Genomic DNA, 26,115 nt, shown 5'->3' on the forward strand with positions numbered 1-26,115 from the left:
TGTGCATGCTCTTCGTGCTTTTTTTGACAGATGACCAAAATTTCTTTCAGAATTTATATCTAGTTATCTGCCTTCTAGTATTTGTTTTTATATTCCTAATTTTTTAATTTATACTTATTGTTGAAAGGTATTTCTAATTCTGCACCTTATGTAAAAATAAAAAAGTGTAAGGTATTTGAATTATAGTGACTTAAAATAATTAACTTTTTGTACTTAATTTTCTTCATTTTTCTGCTTTGTATTGTGTGTGAAATCAGATACGTCTATTAAGTTACCATTACATTCAGTTACTAAAATAATTGTGGAAAAATCTTAATGGGTTTTAAAATGGTCTATATGTATGTGACACACAGCAATTTTTTCTTTGTTGGTCTTAACAGTACTAATAGATCATTAGATCGAAGATAAAAATTGTAATTGTCAGGATCTCTGCAAACTAGTGCTCTTTGTTAGTTTAGGTTCTGTAAAGTTTAATTTGACAGGTCTTTTTTATTCAGCAAAGGTACTGTATGTTCCTATTTTATATTTCTAAAAGAGAAGTACTTACACTTTTCATTGTATTGTGAAACCATATTATAGGAAAACGTGGTCTTTTTGACTACTGGGTTTTGTCTTTACAAATACAAACTTGCTCCTGCAACCAAAACCAGTACATATTTCTGTTATATCGATCAGAAAACGTTTGATAGTGTCTCTAATACAATTTATATTAAATATTTAGCAGAATAGAGATTGAGCATTGGCAATTTAGAATTTTATTCTTCCATCTTTAAAACTCAGAGTCATACATGTTCCTGGTATAATTTTGCTCCTTTTACTTTAATTGTATATTTAAATATTGTATTTCTGCCAGAACCAAAGTAATGGAGACTCAGTTTTTATTTTTCCATCATACTTCAGTTCTGGGAGCATAATTAATTTAATTCTTGATGCATTAAAATAAATTATACAGAAGCTAGTCTAAAATTAAGTCTTGTCAATGAAATGCTCTGATTTACTCTTAATAGCCAGTTATCATTGCTAACAATGATTCTATTTTAACAATTTGCATTTTATTAGTACCCAACATATAGTGACACCAGTGTGCTGAACAGTCCTGTTGCAATGGAAACAGATGGGCCTTTAATTGAAGATTTACAGATGCTGAAAAAGACAGTGAAAGAGGAGGCGTGTCAGGTAAAACCATATGAAAAAATTAAACTTGTTCTCTACAAACTTAATTTACAAATCTGTAAATAGTAACCAGTCAAACTAAAGAGAGCAGTTACCTTTTCTAAAAACAGCAGTACCCATTAACCCTAGAAATCATCTTCAGTAGTATTTTCATAATATTTTAACCATGGTATCGTACACTAATCAATGTTGTCAAAGATGCTACTTTAAAACAAAAAATACAATAGTAGCCAGAAATAAAAATGCTAACTGTAATGCCTGCTTTCTACTGTATGTTTTGTGATTTCTTCTACAAAAACATTGCTATTTCTGTTCATGTCATAGTGCGGACAATGAGTATAAGGATGGCTAGGGTGTGTCAAGTTCTTTTCTGTATACCTCAACTTTTTTGCACGAAGGAGAGGTTGTAAGAAATATAGTCAGACTTAGTCATTACCAAAGTACTTGTATTATCCTTCTTCTATAAAATACACTCCCTTAAATTTGTTCATATCACTGAGGATAAGTATAATCTTTTGCTGCTGTTGCCAACTCTGATGTTGGCAATCTGGCTAATTATCTACTTGTGTCCCATTTCACATTTTTGCAGAAAATTGTTTCAGGGTAACTGGCAGTTTCTTGATTCCTGAGTCTGTCTATAGATGTGGATATGGGATAGAAATTGCTCTAGTTGTGATACCCTACCAATAGATGAAAATATATTGCCTGTGCTAATTCTTTTACATCTGTCAGTTGGCTGTGAGATTTTGTTGAACCTACTGGTGAGGGTGGATGGATCTGATTTTGTGGGGCCACCTCTTGTGTATAGTGTATATTTGAGCCTGCTAGGAAACGTCGTGAGGAGACATGAGCCTTAGTGCGTTCAGTTTCATAGGACTTCCACCAGGCAAGCTAATTCAAACAGCCTTCAAGGAACTAAGCTTGCTGTGCTGTAAATCTTATGACCCCCCTTCATAGGCATGTGTAAGGCATTACACACAGCAGAAAAGTTGTTTTTCCATTGTGTAGGCAGGCATGTCAAAGACCGGGCTAGGCAGGGGGATGTCTCAATCCCCTCTGCATTATGGAGCAGGGTTCCATGATTATTTTCATTCTGGTTGCACCTAGAAACCTCAGGCAGGATTGGAGATCTGTTATGCTCTGGAAAAAAAAAAAAACACCAGAAGTCAAACTTTTTTATTATTATTATTTATTCGTAACAGAGTAAACAAAACTCTTAGGTGTGGAATTGAATTCAGGATGTGGAGAGAGGCAATAAAACTGTGAAGGCACGCTGAGGATCAGAACCTTGGAACTAGGCTGGACAACAGAGCTGGAGAGGGGTGGGTAATGGTAGCTGCTTTTATGCTTCTCTCCTGCCCCATTTTAAGTACAGGGTGTGGGGGGTTGCAGGCAAAGTTGCCAGGCAAGTGATGGTCAGTCAGCTATAGAAGACACTTCTCCATCTGACAAAGCTCCTATGGCTTACCAGAGGGGAGGCCTGATCTGATTAATCTTACCACGTCTGCCAACTTGGACTATTGCTATAGACCTTTAACATGTCTGAGAAGAGTTGGAGTTGGCATAGAGGCAATTGAGTTGATGGCTGCCAAGTGCTTTTTTGAGAACCAGGAAAGCAGTCAAATCAATAGGACTAGTGAGCCATGGAGAGAAGATGAAGGCTGGGGAGTGAATCTGGGTGACAGAGCCAGGGAGGAGGTGTTGTAAAGCAGAAGAAAGGTATTTATTAGTTAGTGTCGGAACAGCTTTCTTAAAAAGAGACTTAACAGATTTTCTTTTTTTAATTAGTAAAATATAAAAGTTTATCACTGGGAGATACTAACTAGACAAGGAAGCTATAGAAGTGAAAATGTGGAAAGTAATCACTGATACAGAATGATTCATTGAATTATTTAATTTTCATTCCTTATGTGTAAAGGCAAGTAAAGCAAAAAAGGATTAAAACTGTTAACGTCAGGCATTTTCTTTTCTTGCTCCAAACTCTGGTGGTATAGAATACATTTTTAGTTATTTATTCAAAGCCTAGGACAACTTTCATTTGGGTGTTTTGTTTTTTGTTTTTTCCTGTTATGCTGAGAGAGAAAACCAGACCTCCACACTTTCAGAACTAAATGCAAACTCACTTTTTTTTCCCATTTATACACACACACACACATACACTCTTTCTAATACACCCCCTCGTTCTAACACACACAAAATCCTGTAAACTAATGGAGCTATTGCTCCTGCAGGATAGGAAGGAAGGAACATTTGTTTCTCTATGTTTAAATATTTGGGACAAACCCCTACTGTGGTGATGGGGGCTATATATGTACTTTGTAACAATTTATATGGTGTATATATTGGTGCAACAGAATAACTGTTACTACTGTAATGATTTTAAAATAGTTGCCTTCTCATTGGAGTTTAGAATAGACTGGGATGGTCTTGGGGTTACGCCCCTGGACTGGGACTCAGAAGATCTCATGATGGAAGGCAACCTAGTTGGGAATTATTTTCTGACTGACATAGAGGAGGAGCATCATTCTTCACATTTGGAAGTTCAAGACAGGCTGTGATAGTAGAGTATTTGATCTATTGAAATATAGAGAGATGTGTATGTGGCAACTGAGAGATCTGTTCAGTGACTTTCTTATGGGATGTGAAGGTGACAAAAGCCCTAAGACCTGTAGACAGGCTTCTAGGGAGTGCTGGGGAGCAGTCTGTGGTTATGGTACATATTAGTACCAGTAACCTAGGGAGGTCTTGGAAGCTAAATTTAGATTGCTAAGAAGAAAGCTTTAGGTCTAGAGCTTCTGTGATAGCTTTCTCTGAAATGATTCCCTTTCCATGCGTGAAGCCAGGGGAACTTCAGTCTCAATATATGGATTAGTCCTGGGGGGATTCTGCGGGACTGCATGCCTGCAGAAAACAGGCGCTCTTCTCTTTCCCTCCCCTCCCCTCCCCCCCTGGTCTCAGATATCCTGCCCCGAACAAGGGGCGGAGGTTGAGACCATGTACAGTTTTGGGGGGGGAGGTGAGGCATGGGGGGGAGACATGGGGTTATGAGCCACTGCCCCATCCCACCCCAATTTCTGCAAATGCAGATCTACGCAGCTCGGAGGCTGCCTCAGGCACCACTGACTCTGCAACTGAATGCAGCTTCCTGAGTCCTAGTGCCAGTTGTGCTCCCCTTTTGTGTGCTGGGAGCCTTTCCTGGGATCAGGGAGTGCCCACAGTGGGGTGGGGTAGGGGGGAAGAGGCAGTGGGGAAGGAAGAGGGTGGAATAGGGAGGGGGGGAATGTGGGAATTAGGGGAGGGTAATGGAGAAGAAAAGGAAATAGGGGAATTGCGATGGAAAGCGGGAGCCCGGCATATGGCATCCCCTCGGCAGCAGCTGGGGCTCCCCTGTTAAGCAGGCCCATTGAACCCTCATCCTGAAAAGCCCTACCCCCCCACACCCAGACCCCTCCAACAAGCCCGCCACCCCACTGAGCCCCAACCAGCTGCACTGGACCCCCACCCCATCAAGCCTCACCCCATCAGCACCCAGACCCTCCACACTGAGACCCCCATCTCCCCACACCCATACCCCTCCGCTGAGCCCAACCACCATCACCTGGATCCCCTGCAGAGTCCCATTGCCCCTGCATCCAGAACCCCCCAACGAGCCCCTCTGCATTCAGATCTTCCACTGAGCTGCCCACACCCAGATTGCCCCACACAAAAATCTCTCACCCCACACCTGGATCCTGCTGGGCTGAGCCTGCCCAGCCACACCTGGTGTACCTGGCACAGAGGAGCAGGGCCCTGGAGTGTTTCTGGGGCAGACCCAGCCCTTGCACTGTGTCAAGTGCAGCCTCACTGCCGAGTCCCTGTACTGGGGGAGATGGGGGCTTCAGAGTGATCTCCCACCTCAGTGCAGCCAGTGGCCTGTGTGCCCCATTGCCATGCTGGAGCCACATTTATTTATTGACAAAATTTGCAGAAATTTACAATATTGTGCACATAGTTTTTAATTCTTTGGTGCAGAAGTCCCTCAGGAGTAATGGATAAAACAAGGATTTAAAGAGGAGAATTTCAGGCACTGGGGCAGGTTGAGTGCCTATTAAAAAAAAGGCCAGGGAAGTGGAGGGAGATGGGCTCCAACTTAACTAAAGTAAAACCAGACCTCTGGCACACAAAATGAATAAAGTTTGGGAGAATTGTTTAAACTAGGAGCTGAGGGAAAGGTGACACGGAGCACTGCAGTCTAACAGACATCTGTTAGGAATATCAGTAATACAAATGTATCTCTGTATCTAGCAAAGATTAGGGCAGAGAGAATAATCAACCTAGAGCAGAGACAGATTGAGATCACAGGTAAATTCTGTTAAATCAACAAGGGGTCAGACTAAGGATTTTAATAAAAAATAGGCATATGATCAATAATTACTATAAATGCCTATATACAACTGCAAGAAGCTTTAAAGCAAAATACATGAAATAAAATGCCTGGCAGTAGAAAAGGGCCTTAACATAAAATGCCTCCCTGAAACATGGTAGAATGACAGAAAATTAATAGGGAATTGTCATACCTGATTTTAAACTATAGAAGAAATATAAATCAGGTTAAAGAGGTGGGGGAAGTACCATTAGAGCCAAAAGAGTTCACAGAATCTGGGGACAGATTTGGTTTTGAGGGAACTGCATTGTAGTATTTGTATAGATACAAACCCCAAATCTTAAGAATACAAATATTTTAGTAGGGTTATATTGCCAGCCTCCAGATCAGAAAAAGGAATATAGTATGTAGAATGTGATGAGATCAGAAGCAACAAAGTCTAATAAAGGGTAATAATTGGGGGACTTCAAGTACTCATATATAAACTGGTAGGCTGGTAACTGTACAGATACATGGTATGAGATGGTCCTTGTCTTGAAGAGATTACAATCTAAATAAACTTTAAACAAACAGCAAGTTCTAGAGCTCAGAAGAGGAGAAGCGATATTCAACTTAGTCCTAAGTAATTCATAGGAGTTGGTTCAAAAGTAAGCATATGCATAAAACATTTAGTAGTGTTCAAAATATATCTTCTTATTATTTGTATTACTGTAGTGCCTAGTAGCCCTAATCTTAGACCAAGAGGCCACTGTGTTAGACGCTGTACAAAAAGAATCAAAGGACAATCCCTGCCCCCAAAGAGCAATATAATTAAGTGTAGCATCCTTGGGAAAGGAAAAATAATGGGAGAGGAACTGTAACCCCTTAGACTTAAAACCCATACTACCAACGTAGCATGATGACATTTAACTTTAGAAAGCGGGGCGGGGGGGGGGGGGGGAGGTTAAAAAATAAAAGTAGTCAAAAGGTCCCTAACCGCAAAAAAGAAAGAAATTAAAATTGTTAGATTTAGTATGACGGGTACTTAAAGATACAGTAACTGTCTCAGGGTGCATGCATATTCCTAAACAGAGAGAGGAGCAGATGGCAAGAAGTAAACCAGCATGGCTAAGATTCATGAGGTTATTTGAGCTAAATAGGTGTCCTTCAAAAAGCAGAAATCAAACCCTACTGAAGCCAATAGAAAGGAGTATGAATTATGGCAGAAAATGTGAGAAGGAAATTAGGACAGTATTATATCAGAAGCAGAAAGCCTGCAAGAGAATCAATGGGTCTGCTGGTTGACCAGCAGGTAAAGGAAGCAATTAAGGATAAAGATGTTTCAGAGAAACTAAACAATTTCTTTGCATCAGTCTTCACCACAGTGGATGTTTTTCATTAATAAAGATGAGATGCAATCAAAGACTGAGATGTCAAAAGAAGAGGTACTGAAACAAATTTATAAATTATAAAGCAAGTCACTAGGACAAGATGGTATAGGTCCAGGAGTTCAGAAGAAACTTTTAAGAATGAAGTACTGCTTACAGTATTCTATAGTCGCATTAAAACCACATACCATATCAGAGGATTAGGAGGCAGCAAATATGCTTATTTTAAAAAGGTGATGGGTGACCCAGGGAATTTATAGTCCAGTAAATCTTTCTTCTATATCTGATAAATTGGTTGAAATAATTAAAAACCAAATTACAAAACAAATTATCATAATTAGATCTATTATTTTATTTACTATTTGTATTATTGTAGCGCCTAGGAAGCCTAGTCATGGACCAGGACCCCATTGTGCTAAGTGCTGTACAAACACAGAAGAAAACCACAATCCCTGACCCAAAGAGTTTACAATCTTAAGTATAAAACAAGAGACAGCAGATAGAAGTGGACAGAGGAGTACAAGGAGACCCTATTGCTCAGTATGACAAGCAGCGGTATCAGCACACCAGCAACTTAACTGTTGTCAAGCTTTTCATGGGCATCATGGCAAAGGAGAGATTTTGAAGGAAAACAAAATGGCTTTGCAGATGTTCACAGGGAACTCTTCACAAGCATGAGGGGCAGCATGGGAGAAAGCATGAAGGTGCTTATTTAAAGATGTAATAAGTGGGCAATGAAGGCTGGCATGGACCAATTGGAGGTAGACGTTGACTTGTCAGTAGTAAATGCAAGATGGTAGTTAGGATGGGGATACGCCATGAAAAGCCTTGAAAGTGAAAACAAATAGCTTATGTTTGATGTGATAGAGAAGGGGGAGCTAGTGTAGAGATGCAAAGAGAAATAAGTTATATTTGCAGCAGCATTCTGAATGGATATAAGTAGGGCAAGGTTGCATTTGTCAAGACCAGAGAAAAGAATGTTGCCATAATCGAGATGAGAGATGAGGAGAGCCTGGAAGACCGTTTTAGCTGTGTGGATGGATAGGAAAGGCCGTGTCTTAGAGATGTTCTGCAGAAAGAATCTGCCAGATTTAGACGTAGCTTGGATGTGAAAACCTAAAGAGGTCCGAGTCAAAGGTGATGCCTAGGTTATGGGATTGAGTGACAGGCAGAATGATAGTGATGTCCACAGTGGTCGAGAAAAGAGGTAGGAGTGTGGGTTTGTGGGGGAAAGAAGGAAAGGAGAAGAGTAAGGGAGGGAATAAGTGAATGCAAAGAAAATCAGGAGATATGGGTTCACTTAGTCAAATGAAAGAGTTAGAGAGGGAAGAGCAGATGAGAAAATCTGTCTGTGAGAAAGAGTCGTAGGAGTGAAAGGGGGAAGAGAAAGCAAGATAAGGGAGGGGAAAAGGTCACATTGTATTTTGTCAATTTTTTCTTGGAAGAAATTGGTGAGATCCATCCTATGAGAGGAGAGAGGTGGAGGTAGGAGAAATGGGAACGTTTGAGGAGTGAGTCAAAGGTGGTAAAAAGGTGGCTGGGATTACAGGCATGGGTTTCAGTTAATTTGGAGAAGTAGTTTTTTAGCTAGGAAGGTGGTAGAACTGAATGAGAAGGAAAATTTTATAGTGAAGAAAGCCTAGTCACAAGATTTCTGCCAGAAAGACTCCACAGCATGATAGCAGGAGAGGAGGAAGTGGCTGTTGGGCTGGAGAGTTGGGTTCTGCAAATGAAATCGTGGTCGTCTAATCTATTAGAATTCTCTGAACAGGCCAATACAGTAGTCGATGAACAAGACCCAGTTAACGTAATTTATTTTGGCTTTGACAAAGTACCTACCAAGAAACTATTGAAAAAACTAAGTAGTTTGAGAGGCAAAGTACTGTCATGGATCAGAAACTCTGAGACAAAAAAAATAGAGTAAGAATAAATGGTCAATTTTCATCATGACAAAAGGTTAACAGCAAACTGCCTGAGGCTCTGGGCTAGGTCTGGTGGTGGTCATTAGATTTGTTAATTTGGGGGAAAGGGGTGAGCAGTGACTGAGGTGGCAAAATTTGCAGATGACAGTTTGAGTTAAATAAGACTGGGAGACGCTTCAGCACAGACTTAACTTAGGTGAATGAGCAACACAGTGGCAGATGTAATTCAATGTTGACAAATGTAAAGTGCACATAGGATTTTAACTATTCTCACACCTTACTGGATTCTGGTTAGCTGTAACAACTCAAGAAAAATACAGCATTTTTGAGGACAGCTGAATGAGGACCTCTGTTCAATATGCCGCAATGGTCAAAAAAGCAAACAAACTAAATATTAGGGTGCATAAGGAATGGGATAGAAAATATCTTATAATGCTGTTCTATAAATCAAAGATATTCCCTTATCTGAAATACTGTATTCAGTTGTGCCACCCATTCTTTAAAAGGACGTGTCAGAATTAGCAAAGGTTCAGAAATGTGCGATGAAAATGATTAGAAGGATGGAAAAACTCTCATGAAAAAAGATTAGGATTGTTTACCTTAGGGAGAAGACATAACAAATGGTATGGAGAAGGTAGATCAGCAACTGCATCATATAGAAGCAAAGACAATAATTTGGGGGGATAAGATTTTACTAATAAAGCTGAAAATGTTTTAGATGGACTTGTTATAAAGCAATATTTGATCTTCTCTTTTTACTTAACAAAATAGTCTCGACTGAAAATAATATATGGATAGTTTGGGTAGGAAGGAAATATGGCAAACATTTTCAGTGCAAATTTTAATCCTCTTCCTAAAGTAAATGTACATAGGAGCATGAGCAAAGATTCTTGAGTATTAGTTTGTATTTGGCAAATAACTTTTTTGGCCAACTGTTTTGCATTTTGATTTCAGGCACAGAGAGATCAGAAAAAGGATCGTCCTCTTATGCGACGCAAGTCAGAACTGCCTCAGGATATCTACACCATGAAAGCCTTGGAATCCCATTGCAGAGCTGATGAGCTAATATCACACGATGGGCATTAGACTATTACAGTGAAATATTATTTTGGAGGAAAACTTTTTTCTGGACTTGGTTCTACAGTAGAGAACTTACTTTTTTGTGCCATACCAATCAGTTACACAAAAGTCAAAGCTTTCTTCAACCCAGTTCTGTAGGCAATAACTTAATACAGTATGCAGCTCAAGATTAGTAGTTCAAACAATGGTAAATTACTTGATTCCATACGCAGAACCATGGGTTGACTAGTATTAGGTGGCCACGTTTTTCTGGTGGTGTTGTCAAAGTACCAGTTGGTAACATGCGTAGTTTTATAGTAGTACTTGAGAATAACATTCTGTAAGTTATTTCCACCAAAATTGCAGTCATTTGAATGACTGATAGTTGGTACTATGATAACACTGTTTTCAAAAGCAAAATTCTTTCGGATTTAAGTATTACATGTTTTTCTAAGACTTCTCAACTTTGAAATTGTTTCCACATTACTATTGTCTTGTAATATACCAGCAGTTTTGAAAATACAGTTCTTTACTTTCCTATTATAAAACACAGCTTACAAAATGGTAACTTCATGACAATCCTCAATCATGGTTGCTTTCTAAGAGTTCTGTAAATTGTTCCTTTACTTAGGATAAAGACATATATATACCATGTCCTAGTACTTTACATGTATTTAAAGCCATATTTTCCAGTCTTTAGTATGTAATACAGCACCAGTATTCCAAAAGTCAATTGGTAGAAGAATTTGTTTCCTAAAATGAAAATTTATCTACCTTGACTGGGAATAAATTGAATATAAAAATATTTATATTTTGATTTTCATTCCTTGTTTTCAGTTTAGTAAAACACTGTTTCTCCCTTATCTGAGCTTTTAATACTCAGCATTTTTTCTTGGGCTCTAAGAGTTCAATATTCTGTGGCAGATACCATGATGTCATTTAAGTTGCATTAGTCTTCTCAGACAGACAAACATTGTTGCCTTTCAGTGAAACACAACACCAATAGCTTGTATTATAAAGTAAAAACAGGTAAAAGATGTGAGTTTAAGAGCTGATAAATCAACAGTGACCATAGTTTTACGTGAATATATTTTTGTGTGTTGTAAAGAGCACATATATTACAAATACACCTCACAGGTAAAATGAAAATGCATCTGAGTTGCTGATGATCTTCAAATGCTGCTATATATTCCACAAGATTACTTGCATGTAATGAGCTTTTTGTTGTAGATGGAAAAGCACGGGAGGAAAATCTCTTTAAACATATAGTGCTTTGTCTTCAATATTTGATTTCTCTCAGGGTGGCCAGTATTTTGACTTACTTATTCTGCTTAAGAGCTGTTTGAGATGTGTTCTGCTATTCTAAATGGGTGACTAGTTTCTTTTGTCTCTGGCAGTAACATAATATAACTTTAATGTTTAATGTCTTGATGCATAAACAGATAAAAATATGGCTTCTTTAAAAATAGTTTGTTTTATTTTTTAAAAAAAAGAGGTCTCCTGCATCCATAAAAATATTGTGCAAAGCAGACATTCATTGTAACATTGTGCAGATGTAGTGCCTGCTGTCTGTTGGTTGCATTGAAAATACAATGTCCAATATTTATTACATTGTCTATTGGAAAAAGTCATTTTAGTGGGTGGGAATTATTGCTAAAAAAAAAAAAACTAAATTGAAAGACCACCTAAAGCTTCAAGTGGAAAAGTCCACTGTGTGTGAAAACACTTCCTGTTAAACTTGAAAGAGAATATGCTTTACCATTATGATAAACTATATTAAAACCGTTTAAAGATGCCTTCTCCTTTTGAGGGAAAAAGGGTGCTTTTTTAATTGTATAAAGCAATGTCTATGTATTTTGATATACCATTGTTTGAACTTCCATCTTTAGCTGGTAAATTATCAAATAATTTGATTTTGGGTGTTCAGTATGTTTGTGCAAGAGGTTTCTGGAAAGAAGTACTCTTATTTTACCCTGGGAAAAAAACTTGTATATCAATGTTTGATTGTGTAACGCTCAACATATAAGAACATCTTTTACTGTCTAGATTTTATTTCTGTTCTTTACTGAAGATAAACATTCACCAAAAAAAAAAAGGGAGGGGATACAATTTTTTTTTTTAATTAAAGTTTGTCAGAAATTCACATTTGAGGTTTTGGGCCATAGAACATTTGCCTAGACAGTATTCCAAAAATTATCGGCACTGATTGTTTGGCTTGTGTGTTACCATCATTTATATATTTTGTATAGTCATGTACTAAACTACTCTAAAACTACTACATCCAAAATAAAAAGTAAAAATAAAGTAGAATTTTGGTGGCTGTTCTTCTTCATAAAGTTCTGTGTTTGACACCTTTCCATGTTCTCAAAAATTACATCTGTACATCAGAAATGTCAAGAGTAATATTACAAGTGTCTTTTTAGTGTGGCTTTAGTATGGCTTTATTTTAATATTGTACATACATTGTACTTTGTTTTATGGTAATAAGTAATAAAAATGTAGACTTCATATTTTGTACAGAATGGTCCTATGTACAGAATAAAAAGTTCCTAGAAACAGCAAAAATAGGTAAGTGGCACAATTATTTTTCATTAGACAATATCTGTAACTTTGTTTTAGTAAAATGTTAAGTTCAAATGTACCTACATATTTTTTAACATTTTGTAATTCAGATTTTGTTCTGACCTTGTTTATGAACAACCTTCATACACCTGCCATTTATTATGCTCTTTTATCTAATTTTAAAATTCTAAAAATGGTGTATTATATGGACTAAATAAAGAACATGTGAATTTTACTTGCTGATCATGAAACTAAATTTAGCACAGAACCTTCTGGTGAGTGTGCAGACTACCACTGGTTTAAAAATCATTCACAATTTTGAGACAATAGCACGTAAGTTAAAGAATAAAATTGCAGTTCAGTATTGGTGCCTTTGTGAAAGTTACAAGTAAATTTATGGTAAGTCTTAGAAATAAATTAGCATCAAATTCTGATTATTCTCTACCATAAATAACCTTAATTTTTAGTGCAGGTATCAAGTACTGCATTAAACCCAAAAACTATTTTGAAGAATCCCTCAAACCATCCTACAAATACCAAAGAAAAACACCTCTTATACCACATTATCTTCCCTATAAAAACTTGAAGTAAGTATCTGTTGGAAGGATTTCTAGCAAAGCAGGAGCAAAATTAAGGATTCCCAGTAAGACAGAAAAGGAGAGGACAGCATCAGATGGTGCAAATAGATGCAGCAAATACATTTTTTTTTTAATCTAGATTTTTCTTCCAGTTTACAAGTGATAGTTCTTGGATCATCAGAGGATCTTCAGTACTTTATAAACACTCACAATACCCTGTGTGGTACAGTAACTCCTCACTTAACATCCTAGTTATGTTCTTGAAAAATGCAATGTTAAGTGAATCCAATTTCCCCATAAGAATTAATATTAATTGGGGGGGAGATTAGGTTCCACAGAAGTTTTTTTTGCCAGACAAAAGACACATACATATACAGTATAAGTTTTAAATAATTTTAAACAAACTGTTTAATACTGTACTCACCAATGATGATTGTGAAGCTTGGTTGAGGCAGGGGCGTAGTGGGGTCGGGGCACAGGGGCTTGCCCCGTTCCACCCGCCCGCTTCCCAACAAGAGCACCAGGCAGGCGAAACAGGGCCAGGCCTGCGCCTCCACCCCGCTTCCCAACAGGAGCACTAGGCAGGCGAAACAGGGCCAGGCCTGCGCCTCCACCCCGCTTCCCAACAGGAGCACCAGCCAGGCGAAACAGGCCAGGCTTGCGCCTCCACCCCACTTCCCGGCAGGAGCACCAGGCAGGCGGAACGGGGCAAGGCCCCATGCCCCGACCCTGCTCCCCAGCTGGAATGCCCGGCGGAGCGGCGCAAGACCCCGGTCCCCGACCCGCTCCCCCAGCAGGAGCACCAGGCAGGGGAAGCCAAACAGTGTTATAAGGAAACATTGCAGGACTTTAAAGGAGTATGTTCTCTAATAGGTCAGCAACCTAATAATGAAACTACTTAACTGGGATGACGTTAAGTGAGGAGTTACTGTATGTAAGTGTATACAATAAACCCATGAAACATTTAAAAACTAGTTCAAAGAATGCTTTTACAGTAACAGATTAACACTCTACAGGCATCCTCCAATCATTTTTACAGTCATAGTAAACAAAAACTGGAAATAACCAGAACTTGCAGTTGGAAATCTAATTTCCAAAAGCATTAACACACACGGTGTCCCTAGACCAAGGTGCAAAGAAGACCAAACATTGCCAATATAAACAATTGATTATTTCAGCCAAATATCTGGGGAGGGAGGGATGCATTTGTTTTTTTACACAATTCTCCATTTTTAGTATGAATAGGATGAATATCTGATTTGGAGTTGAATTGTATACATTTAGTGTATTTGTGAATTATTGAAGATCACAGATAATGCCTTTAATTTTCAAATACATAGCTAATTAAGAAATGTCATTCTGTTCTATCATATCACAGCATCTGGACTCTTGTTACTTTTCACTGCTGAGTCAGGTAGGGGTTGCAATTTAACTCTAAGGTAGCTAAATGTTTTATGTATATACAATACATTTGCATACACAATTAAGTATTTTTGTGCATAGGTGGTTATTTCTAAAGTTAATGTGTTATGGTTTATTTTTTCATTGTTTGATATATTTGAAAATATGCAAGTATTTTGTATTGGAGGGAGGGACTTCGTGTCGCAGGGTGAGGGTTTAGTTTGAGCTGGGCTCAAATACTTGATCACCCATATCTTGCTGTTAAAAATAAATTCTGGTTTCTTCACTTATAATGAATGCAAGAATTCATTTAATATATACCTGTAAAACATTTGCCATTAGTGAATAATATAATTAGGGCTGTCAAGCGATTAAAAAAATTAATCATGTATATTCATGATGCTAATAATAAAATACCATTTAATTAATTATTTTTGGGTGTTTTCTACATTTTCAATTATTTCAATTACAACAGACTACAAAGGGTACAGTGCTCACTTTACATTTATTTTTTATTACAAATATTTGCATTGTATAAGAAAAAATAGTATTTTCAATTCACCTAATACAAATAATGTAATGCAATTTCTTTATCATGAAAGTTGAACTTACAAATGTAGAATTATGTACAAAAAAATAACTGCATTCAAAAATAAAACAATGTAAAACTTTACATCCTACAAGTCCACTCAGTCCTACTTCTTGTTCAGCCAATCACTCAAACAAGTTTGTTTACATTTGCAGGAGATAAAGTTGCCCGCTTCTTGTTTACAATGTCACCTGAAAGTGAGAACAGGCATTCGCATGGCACTACTGTAGCCGGCATCGCAAGATATTTACATGCCAGATGTGCTAAAGATTCATAAGTCCCTTCATACTTCAACCACCATTCCAGGGGACAAGTGTCCATGCTGATAACAGGTTCTCCTTATTAACGATCCAAAGTAGTCTGGACTGACGAATGTTCATTTTAATCATCTGAGTCAGATGCCACATCAGATGGTTGATTTTCTTTTTTGATGTTTCGGGTTCTGTAGTTTCCGCATTGGAATGTTGCTCTTTTAAGACTTCTGAAAGCATACTCCACACCTTGTCGCTCTCAGATTTTGGAAGGCACTTCAGATTCTTAAACCTTGGGTTGAGTGCTGCAGCTATCTCACATTGGTACCTTCTTTGCGTTTTGTCAAATCTGCAGTGAAAGGTTCTTAAAACAAACGTGCTGAATCATCATCCCAGACTGCTATAAAATGAAATATATGGCAGAATACAGGTAAAACGCAAAGCAGGGGAGACATACAATTCTCCCCCAAGAAGTTCAGTCACAAATTTAATTAATGTATTTTTTTTTTTTTAACAAGTGTCATCAGCATGGAAGCATGTCTTCTGGAATGGTGGCTGAAGCATTGATGTTTAACATATCCGGCACGTAAATACCTTGCAATGCTGTGCCGTGCGAACGCCTGTTCTCACTTTCAGGTGACTTTGTAAATAAGAAGCAGGCAGCATTATCTCCTGTAAATGTAAACAAACTTGTTTATCTTAGTGATTGCCTGAACAAGAAGTAGGATTGAGTGGACTTGTAGGCTCTCAAGTTTTACATTGTTTGGTTTTTGAGTACACTTATGTAACAAAAAAAATCTACTTTTGTAAATTGCACATTCACAATAAAGAGATTGTACTACAGTACTTGTATGAGGTGAATTTAAAATATATTTCGTTTATCATTTTTACAGTGCAAATATTTGTAATAAAAATAAAGTAGGCACTGTACACTTTGCATTGTGTTGTAACTGAAATCAATATATTTGAAAATGTAGAAAAACATCTAAAAATATTTAATAAATTTCAATTGGTATTCTATTGTTTAACAGTGCACTTAACTGCAACTAATCACAATTTTTTTATCGTGATTAATTTTTTTAATCGGGTGAGTTAACTGCGATTGACAGCCCTAAATATAATATGCTGAGTTCCATTTTTCATTCTAATTCCCCTTACCCTCTCATTTGGTTTCATTTTAGTTATTAAAATATTTTCTCAAAATAATCTTAGCTTGAAGGTGCCTTTTTAAACTTCAGCCCCATTTTCCATGTAGTTTTTTTTCCTTGTTTGTCTTGTTACATGCAAATTGCCATCAATGCCTAAGTTAATGCATGCCATAAAGTATGCACATAGAGGTGTATTAAGTTTGGCTTGTTCCACTACTCAACACAAAGCTGTCCTCGGGAGCCAAAAAATCTTACCATGTTATAGGTGAAACCGCATTATATTGAACTTGCTTTGATCCGCCGGAGTGCGCAGGCCCGCCCTCCCGGAGCACTGCTTTACTGCGTTACATCCGAATTCATGTTATATCGGGTAGCGTTATATCGAGATAAATGTCCTTTGCAATACACCTCTCACCTTTTGGAATATTGACTGCCTGATTTATTTTTTCATCCTTAGTGTTGTACCGCAGCTGGTCTTTGCATATTATAAAATAATTTAAAAATCTGTTTAACTATGGAGGGCTAGATGTTAGAAGCTAATGGAGCTCAACTCTAAAGCCACAGCTATCAGCTACGTTGTAGTTTAGTGCAGTGGTTTTCAAACTGCGGGCTGCATAATGTAAGGCACTGGGATGCGGCAGCTCTGGTCAGCACTGCTGACTGGACCATTAAAAATCCTGTTGGAGGTGCTGCCCGACTAAAGCAGGCTAGTTCCTACCTATTCTGACACCGTGCTGCGCCCCGGAAGCAGCCAGCAGCAGGTCTGGCTCCTAGGTGCAGGAGGCACGGGGCTCTGCGCGCTGTCCCCGCCCCGAGCACCAGCTCTGCACTCCCATTGGCTGGGAACCAGCCACTAGGAGCTGGGGAGGTGGTGCCTGCGGGCAAGAGCTGCACAGAGCTGCTTGTGCGCCTCTGTCTATGAGCCGGACCTGCTGCTGGCCACTTCCAGGGCACTGCGTGGTCCGCGGTGCCAGGACAGGCAGGAAGCCTGCCTTAGCACCCCTGCTGTGCCACTAACCAGGAGCTGCCTGAGGTAAGCCTATATCCCAGTCCTGAGCCCCCCAACCCAGAACCCTTTCCTGCCACTAACCAGGAGCTGCCTGAGGTAAGCCTGCATCCCAGTCCTGAGCCCCCCAACCCAGAACCCTTTCCTGCACCCCAAATCCCTCATCCCTGGCCCCAGCCCAGAGCCCTGACCCCCTCCTGCACCCCAACCCCAGCCCTAATCCTCTCTCACACCTCAAACCCCTCATCTCCAGCTCCGTTGGGTCGTGGGCATCAACAATTTTCTTCAACTGGGTCGCCAGAAAAAAAGTTGGAAAACCACTGGTTTAGTGCAACTAATATACTGTACGGTGCAGTACCATCCACTGCTCCCAGGCAGTCCTGATAAGGCTCAAACTGCCACAGCCTCTGGTCTCCTGCCACTGCAACACACAGGCTATGTCTACACTACACACCATTTTCAGTAGTATGTAGCTACACGTGTCACTGAAGGGCTCTGGTGCGGGGAGGCAGCAGGGAAAGGCTTTAGCAGCTCCCCACCGCTGGAGCCTTTTACTGCAGCAGGGAAAGGTTCTGGCAATGTGGAAAAACTCACTGGGGAGCTTCCGGAGCCTTTCCTTGCAACGGGGAAAGGCTCCAGCAGCAGGGAGGCACTGGGACACTACGTTGCTAAAAATAATATGGACAGGAAAGCACAGCTTGGGCTAGTAGAGAGCCTTGTAGTGTATGCACTCAGGTACATACCCACACCCTCCAGGCGTGTCTACTCTACTCACCTAAGCAGTGCCTCACTGTCTACACTGCTACTTAAACCTGTACTGGGAGGCTGCCCGAGTACATATTCTACACACTGCCAAAAGAAGCGTGCATTGTAGACATGGCCATAGACTGCAAGCAGCAGAGGGAGGAAGCACAAAAGGGAATAAGGCTTCTGTGGGGTTATTTCACATTAATCCACAGAGGCAGAATCTAGGGTTCCCTGAATCTGCTTGTCGCTACTCTTTTCCTTCTACCTCTGCATTTGGTTCTGAGCCTGGAGGTGGTAGGTGGAAGGAAGGGAAATGGTTCTGTGCCTGGGGATGGATGGGCTTCCTGGACTTGGAAGATTTGAGGAGGGCTTGTCACCTGGCAGGGACAGAGTGGGTGATGATTCAAAGATGAGGGAATAGATCTGACCTGATGAGACGTTAGGTAGGAAGAAGAGGGGTACTTTAGCTTGTGAGCATAACGGGATGTGGCGAGTTTTAAACTGGTTGGGTTGAGTTGGCAGGGATGAGTGCAGGACAGAGTACAACCAATTGGTGGAGTGGGCGTGAGGTGAGAGAATACGCGGGGAAAGGTAAGGCTAGACGCGAGTTGAAGTTGAGGGTAGGACAGAACAGTGAAGGTATGACTCAAATACTGTGTTCTCCCTCCTTGTCCTGTACTGTAAAATGTCCATTTCTTATATTTAAAAGGAGAGAGGATGAGAAAAAGTGTACCACTTCTTCCTTCCCACCTACCTTTCTTATGCCACCTCCTAAACACTTTCTTTGCACACTCATGCCTGATTGGAGTCCCAGTTTTTCACTTTGAAAACAGACTTTCTTTGAGTCATGTCCCTATGGGTGCTCCACTTAAGAAACATGTGTGCCTCACATGCCTTCAATTGAGGATCTTCATTAGTAGCAGCCATTTGGCCGGCGCAAGCATCCCATACATCCTCATACTGCACACCAAGCCTAAATAGGTCTGTGCAGGCCTTTCCTTCTCAACCATCTCAGCTTGAGACAGAACGTTAACACGTCTGCTTCAAGGTGCCTTGCTTAAAACACTTTCTTCCTAGTTGCTAGTTTAGTTTTTTTTAGTTTAGTACTTAAGAGGATTGGTTTTTTCCTCTCTTCTTTTGGGGAGGCTCACCTTCCTCAGGACGGCATGCCTATCTCCCCAGGGTTTAAATGCCTCACTTGTCAGTTAGCAAAGGCCACTCCTAGTAAGGTTGCTGTCTAAGAGACGCACTTCTGTGGGATGTGTGAAACTTCTGTCTACCTCTTAAGTTCAGGGTAAGGAACAACTTGGAGATCGAGTTTAGGCTACTTATAATTAAGGCTGTGAGTTTGTCACAGAGGTCATGAAAGTCACGGGATTCTGTGACTTTCCAGGACCTCCGTGACTTCTGCAGCAGACAGTATGGCTGGCCCAGGGACCACCTGAGGAGCTTAGGCAACCCCTAGGCCAGCCACACTGGCCGCTGCTGGGGCAGTCTCAGGGCTGTGGTGCAGGAGGGAGTGGGCGGCGCTTACCTTGAGAGATTCCCTGGAAGCGGCGACATGTCCCTCCCTCTCAGCTCCTATCTCCGCAGGCTACTTCCACCCCCTGAGCACCCAGTCCTGAATAGGGACCTCCTTTCAATCTCAGTGCAGGGCTCTCCTACCCATACATGCAGGAACCCATTTTTTTATATCCCCAGAGAGAAAAAAAGATGAATTTTGGGGAAGACATCACAGGTGGTGGGAACAACCTTTGATACTACTTCCTCTCCTGTATGGTCCCCCACAATGGCCATACTGGGATATCTGGACTAATCAAGACTTTTATTAAGAATATTACCAAGTGATGATATTTCTAATGATGAAAGATATGTAGAATCAACCCCTCAATAAGAAGCAGATACAACAACAAGTGCCTCTACAGAAGAATTGGACAATAAATGCTTGGAGGAGATGGCTCAAGAGCTATAATTGAACAATGGATGTCAAATTAGAACTAGTAAAATCAACATGTTACACAGACACTCCTTTTCAGCTAAACACATTGAAGGTTAATACAACAATCTGATCCGTGCAGGTGGACTGTTGTGCCTATGTAGAGACCCACTGTCTTTATGGGCAGGAGGAGCAGCAACCTGTGGGATCCAGTCAAGTGGAATACACCCAGGTAGAGCAGAGGCAGGGAGCAGAGCTGGGGGTGGGGAGGGGAGCCCAGCTAGCCAGCCCACCAGTAAGGAAGAAAAGCCATTCTGTTAAAATGTGATGGCAAAACATGACCTGTGAGCCTGGGGCTGGAGAGGAAAAACCAGTGCAAGGAGGTGGACGTGGAGCATGAGATATATGGGGAGATGTGAAATGAGTCACATTTTAAGTATGTAAATAACACTCAGCAATGTTAATATGTAAATAGGGGCTAGGGACATAAATAACAGCATTAGAGCTGGTAAAAAAATCAAAAAATGTAATTTCAATAAACATTTTCATCACAATTATGAATTTTGGCATTTTCATTTTATGATGAAAATTCCATCCTGGTTTTCAGTCAGCAAAATATAAACTCTACAAAAACACCAAACCCCACCACCATGTATTCCTGGGCCTGAAGCTAGATGGTCTGTATCTGAATGTGGCCTTTTCCAGACAGGAACATTTGAGACGCTCAATTTTTTTTTCTTTTAAATCGGAGCCAGAATTTTTTCCAAAATGATTGAGTAAGCTATTCTTTGGCACCAGTCCTGCTTAAAACATAGCAGTATGACAAGACTGCAGCATAACAATGGCAGAGATGTTAAAACCCATTTAAAGTGTCAGAGTCCCAATTCTCCCACAACTAACGCAGATAAGTCAACTAGAGTTACTTGATCTTGTGCTTATTTTGAAAAGGCTCAACACATGGTACACAAAGACTAGACACATCTCAAATCTATCCTGAGAGCTTCCATAAAACCCAACCCAACCATAACTCAGTCTTGATGACTTTACTTGGGCTAGGTCTACACTACCGGGGGGGGGGGGGGGTGGTCGACCTAAGATACGCAACTTCAGCTACGTGAATAGCGTAGCTGAAGGTGTGTATTTTAGGTCGACTTACCTGGCTGTGAGGACGGCAGCGAGTCGACCGCTGCCCCTCCGCCGTCGACTCCGCTTCCGCCTCTTGACACAGTGGATTTCCGGAGTCGACGGCAGAGCGATCAGGGATCGATTTTATCGCATCTTCACTAGACGTGATAAGTCGATCCCCAATAGATCTATTGCTACCCGCCGATCCGGCGGGTAGTGAAGATGTGCCCTTGGACTACCTGCATGAGTAAGGTTTGTAGGGGAGAGCACACACAATGCATACCATGTCATTCTGCCACTAGAGGCAGGAAGGGGTTTGCTTGATTTTTCAGGCAGGGGTATTTCTTTATGAAGGGGAATTCACATCTAAATTTTTCAAAGCAACAAATAATTTGAAGTGGCTTTGAGACTAATTGAGTTGGGAGAACAAAATTAGATCTGTAGTGGTTTGGCAAAACTCTTATTTTAAGACCACAGAAAGATACTAAGCTGTATTTTCCTTTGCATAGGAACAACATTGTTACACCAATAGGGCTTAGGACTACTTTCATTATGTTGAAGGAAAAGTACAAGAACTGTCATACTTTGAAACACAACATATTCTTTAGTGATGCAAAAAAAAATCCATATCCAAAAAATGATTTGTGCAGAGAGGAAAATTTGGCAAAAACTGCAGAAAATTATTCTGATTTTTGCCAGAAGAGCAATTTCTAAAAAAAAGAGCAATTTCTATTTTTTAAAACAAAGCATTATGAAGGTCTCACACATATAATGTGAATTTCTGTTTAATGGCCGGGACATCAGACAAAAATTCGGCAACATTTCTTACCTAGTTCTATTGATGCTTTCACTCAAAATATTTCAATTATCATTTCTGTAATACTATAAGCATGCATAGAGATTTACAGACACAAAAAGGCACATGCCCTGCACCCAAGGTATTTAAGAGTTTCCAGAGTATGTCTTAAATACAGAGATGGCACAAGAGAGAACAAGTAAAGGTCGGGGTGAGAGAGGAGCTGAGTATTGCAAAATTATCTGCTGAATTAGTAGGGAAGCATACAGATATTTTCAATCTACAACACGCAGTGCCATGGGCAGTAGCTGTTAAATGAACAACTCTTGTCTTGGCCATAGTTTGGATTCCACACTGCAACTACCAGCCACAAAGAAAGCCTTAAAGAAGCACTATCAACTTAATCATATGTGCAAACAAACATTTACATAGCACACCTTTAATTATTACAAAGGAAAAAAAGTTTTAAAAGCTAATTTACTTAGCACTATTTCTCCTCTGTACTCTCAGCATTTCCCTCAGCTGAAATAATGAAAATAATAATTTAAGGTGTTTTCACTGTCATTCATAGTCACTTTCACGTTCTTGTAGTGCCAATGTTTGGGTTTCAGACACTGTATAAGGATGTCATGTTTATAAAAACAGCTGCAGTAAAATGCTATTCTATATTTCACAATCACAAAGCAACACCTGTAGTTTCTTAATGCATGTTTATTAAACAAAGAGAAGAAGGAGATCAAGATCTCAATCTAGCCAGTTTCCAACATACTATGTCGCTCTGATTTAGTTCTCTCCTCTCTGCAGTGTTTTTTGCAGATTAACTTAATGTAAGTGCAAGATAGAATGTTAGTTGCAACTAACATTCTATAATAAAAAAAATACAATAATTAAACTTTTCTGTTGCTAGTAGGTAGCTGATGTTCCGGTTAATACAGCATTTCACACATTTTTCAAAGCTGAACATCCTTTCAGAAAATGAGATGGTCCCTACAGCTCCACCATGTGGTGTTAAAGATTTACACATCTTCCATGTCCTTGCCCAGCTATTCACCATCCCCACTCCACTTTGGGAGATGCTTGTGTAGATCTTTGTAACATGAAACGTCCCCTCCTTTGTGTTTTGATAAGCAGTGAACTTAATCATTGTTACCAATGTTGACATCTGGGTTAGCAGCACCCGTTATTATGAAAGGGGCAGGTCCAACCTCAAAACTATTCTTCTACAAACTCAGGCAAACATTGCTGTATCAGCTACACTCCCCTCACATTTTAAAGATTTTCCTCACAACCACGGCAGCTAGAGACTTTCAGAAAATGAGATTCTGGAGAATAAGACTGTCTACACTAGAGATCTTATAGTAGCTGTAGTTGCGCTCCTGTAAGATCTCTCATGTAGCTGCTCTATGCCGACAGGAGAGGGCTCACCCATCAACATAATTAAACCATCCGCAACGAGCAGCAGTAGCTGTGTCCGTGGGAGAACCTCTCCGGCCAACATAGCATGCTCAGGAGGGTGTTTTTTCACACCCCCGAGCAACATAAGTTTTCCTGACATACGAGGTAGTGTAGACATGACCTAATTCAGAGGTCTGTTTGCAACCCTTCCCCTCTGCCAGTCCTTCACACCGCCTGGTGGGGGATATACCACACACTTTGAAAAACTGTCAGTCCATGTGCATGGGTTTTTTTTTTTAAATTAAAATAAACCAGGGATATTTTTTTCTATAATATATGCTGTAGTTCAAACAGGAATTATTTTTTGGGAAGTTCTGTGGTCTGTGTTATACAGGAGATCAGACTAGACAATCAGAGTGGTCCTTTCTGGCCTTAGAATAGAATCTATGAATTGCTGAATAAAAGAGAATTAACCCTTAAGGGGCTGGACTCATTAAATTGTGCAAAGCCTATATCTAACAAAAGTGTTGTTTATTTAAATGGCCCAGTTAAAAAACACAATTAGGACTAATCTAATGAGTGTAAAGTACATGTGGGAGTGCTAAACTGCAGTGTGGGACCAGGGCATGGATCTTGCCATCTGATTGATTTCTATGTGCAGGCTCCTGTGTTGATGCAGATTACTGGAGTGGGGCCCAAGTCAGCCCACATCATGTCATTTAATTTGGTCATTAGCCTAGCTCTTTTCTAATCTACTGAGTATTCAGTAGATGTCAGATTTTTATATATTCATTTTATACATTTCATTTTTACTGTCCCCAATTTGGCTTTTTTTACATACGAATTTTTAACAGAATTGTTTTCTCTTTGGAACAATTAGATAAGGGGCCATACTGCTCTGTTACACCAGTTACATCAGCATAACTGAGAGTGGAATTTAGCCCAACCTGCCATATGCTGCAATAGGACCAGAAGGGATGTACCTTTTTACCCACATGACACCCTGCTGAAGTCAATGGCATCCCATATGGTCACAAGGTTCGCCCACATGGACCTGATGGCAGGATAAGATTTTTTTCCCCCACTCTTGATTACCTGGCAACCGCAGGTTACAGCTGCTTGGTTAGTACTGTCCAGGGCCGACTCCCAACATTTCTGCCGCCCCGAGAAAAACAAAAACAAAACAAAAAAGCCGTGATCGCGATCGGCGGCGGCAATTGGAAAAAGAAAAGAAAAAAGCCGCGATCGGCAGCGGCAGGTCCTTCGCTCCCAGAATTGCCGCAGGTGCCGCCCCTCTCCCTTGGCCGCCGCAAGCACCTGCTTGTTAAACTGGTGCCTGGAGCTGACCCTGGTACTGTCAAGAACAAATAAAAGTAAAATCCTTACAATGTAAACGGTAAGAGTTCCCATTCAAAGCCGCAAGAACTGGCCGGGCTCCCCAGCCTTACAAAACTCCCATGGAAATCTATCAGTCCGGCGGCAAATTCTAGTCTCCCTCCAATTATTATGCCAGAATGGGAAAGATGTGCATGCTGGGATTTGTAGTCATTCTCTTCGGCTCTGTCGTGCGCATCCGGGCTGTGGGGACTACACTTCCCAGGCCGCCCCGCGGCGGGGGGGAGGTGGTTCCAAGGCGGTGCGGTGAGTGCGGCTGGCTCAGTAGTACTAGGTGGTGGCTCAGCCGCAGGTGCAGGTTCTGGGCTGTGTCTGGCTGTCTGGGGATGTCGGACGCGGGCGGCGGAGGTCCCGGCGGGGGCGGCGAGGAGGGCGGCCTGGAGGTGCCCGGCTCGGCGGTGCCGAATGTGGCCGATGTCTCGGTGCTGCAGAAGCACCTGCGCAAGCTGGTGCCGCTGCTGCTGGAGGACGGCGGGGAGGTCCCGGCCGCGCTGGAGGCGGCGCTGGAGGAGAAGGGGGCCCTGGAGCAGATGCGCAAGTTTCTCTCCGACCCGCAGGTGCACACGGTGCTGGTGGAGCGATCCACGCTCAAGGGTGAGAGCCGGGCCGGGCGCCGAGCCGCTGCAGCGGGGAAGAGCCGGGAGGAGGGGGCGGGGTTGGGGGGCGCCTCCCTCCGCTGCAGATGGTAGCTGCCAAGCTGGCGGCAGCTGCCGCTTTGTTCGCCGCGGTGACTGTTCCTCCCCAATCCCCCTGTAACCCCACCCTGCCCCCCGGGGGAGATGCTGACCCCACATGCACGGTGTGGTGTACCCTGTATCGCCCTATCGCCACACCTGGCTGTTTGGGGAAGCACAGCCTCCCCTAACTGGCCCTCCATACAATTTCGGAAACCCAATGTGGCCCTCAGGCCAAAATGTTTTCCTGCCCCTGGTCTACACTGTAATGCAATCTGCAGCAGTCTCAGAGCTGTTCAGTGAGTTATTTTATTACAGTATAGATGTACCCCTAGTGCACTTGGTCCCCAGTCTACCCCAGCATGTTCAAATATTGCAGGCACAGACTATTTTTTCTGTACACATCATGTTACGTCTAAGAGAGAGTGCTCTGAGAGCAGTTTGCAAACATTTTGGTATTACTCATTCCTTTCTTTGTTGGATACTCTTCCTCACTCCTGACAGGATATATCTTTTTTGAGGACATTGCTCTACCTAAACTTCACCCAACAAATGTGCCTTGGGCCAAATGCCAAGAGGCTGATTCTGCAAACCCTGGTAAAACAAATTGCCATTTCACGTTACTTCT

General features: G+C 41.0%; 1 protein-coding gene and 1 long non-coding RNA gene across 6 annotated transcripts in view; one reads left to right on the plus strand and one right to left on the minus strand.

Annotated features, from left to right (window-relative positions):
* PPP2R5C (protein phosphatase 2 regulatory subunit B'gamma) overlaps positions 1–12,681 on the plus strand; it is a 178,263-nt gene extending 165,582 nt beyond the window's left edge. For 3 of the 5 annotated variants that reach the window (XM_065593603.1, XM_065593604.1, XM_005285792.3), the window contains 2 exons: positions 1,060–1,176; positions 9,780–12,681. In XM_065593603.1, coding sequence (XP_065449675.1) covers positions 1,060–1,176; positions 9,780–9,911 — 249 coding nt within the window. In that variant the 3' untranslated portion in view covers positions 9,912–12,681. Of the gene's footprint in view, positions 1–1,059; positions 1,177–7,279; positions 7,608–9,779 lie in introns of all 5 variants that reach the window. The other 2 variants (XR_010600755.1, XR_010600756.1) reach the window with 1 other exon arrangement.
* LOC135983200 (uncharacterized) lies at positions 1,574–25,409 on the minus strand. Its single transcript, XR_010600757.1, has 2 exons — positions 24,514–25,409; positions 1,574–2,313 (listed from the first exon to the last, which is right to left on the minus strand). It is a non-coding gene; the product is annotated as an uncharacterized LOC135983200 (long non-coding RNA).
* Between the last annotated feature and the right edge of the window lie 706 nt (positions 25,410–26,115).

Source organism: Chrysemys picta, chromosome 4 (assembly GCF_011386835.1).
Source record: "Chrysemys picta bellii isolate R12L10 chromosome 4, ASM1138683v2, whole genome shotgun sequence".
NCBI lineage: Eukaryota > Metazoa > Chordata > Testudines > Emydidae > Chrysemys > Chrysemys picta.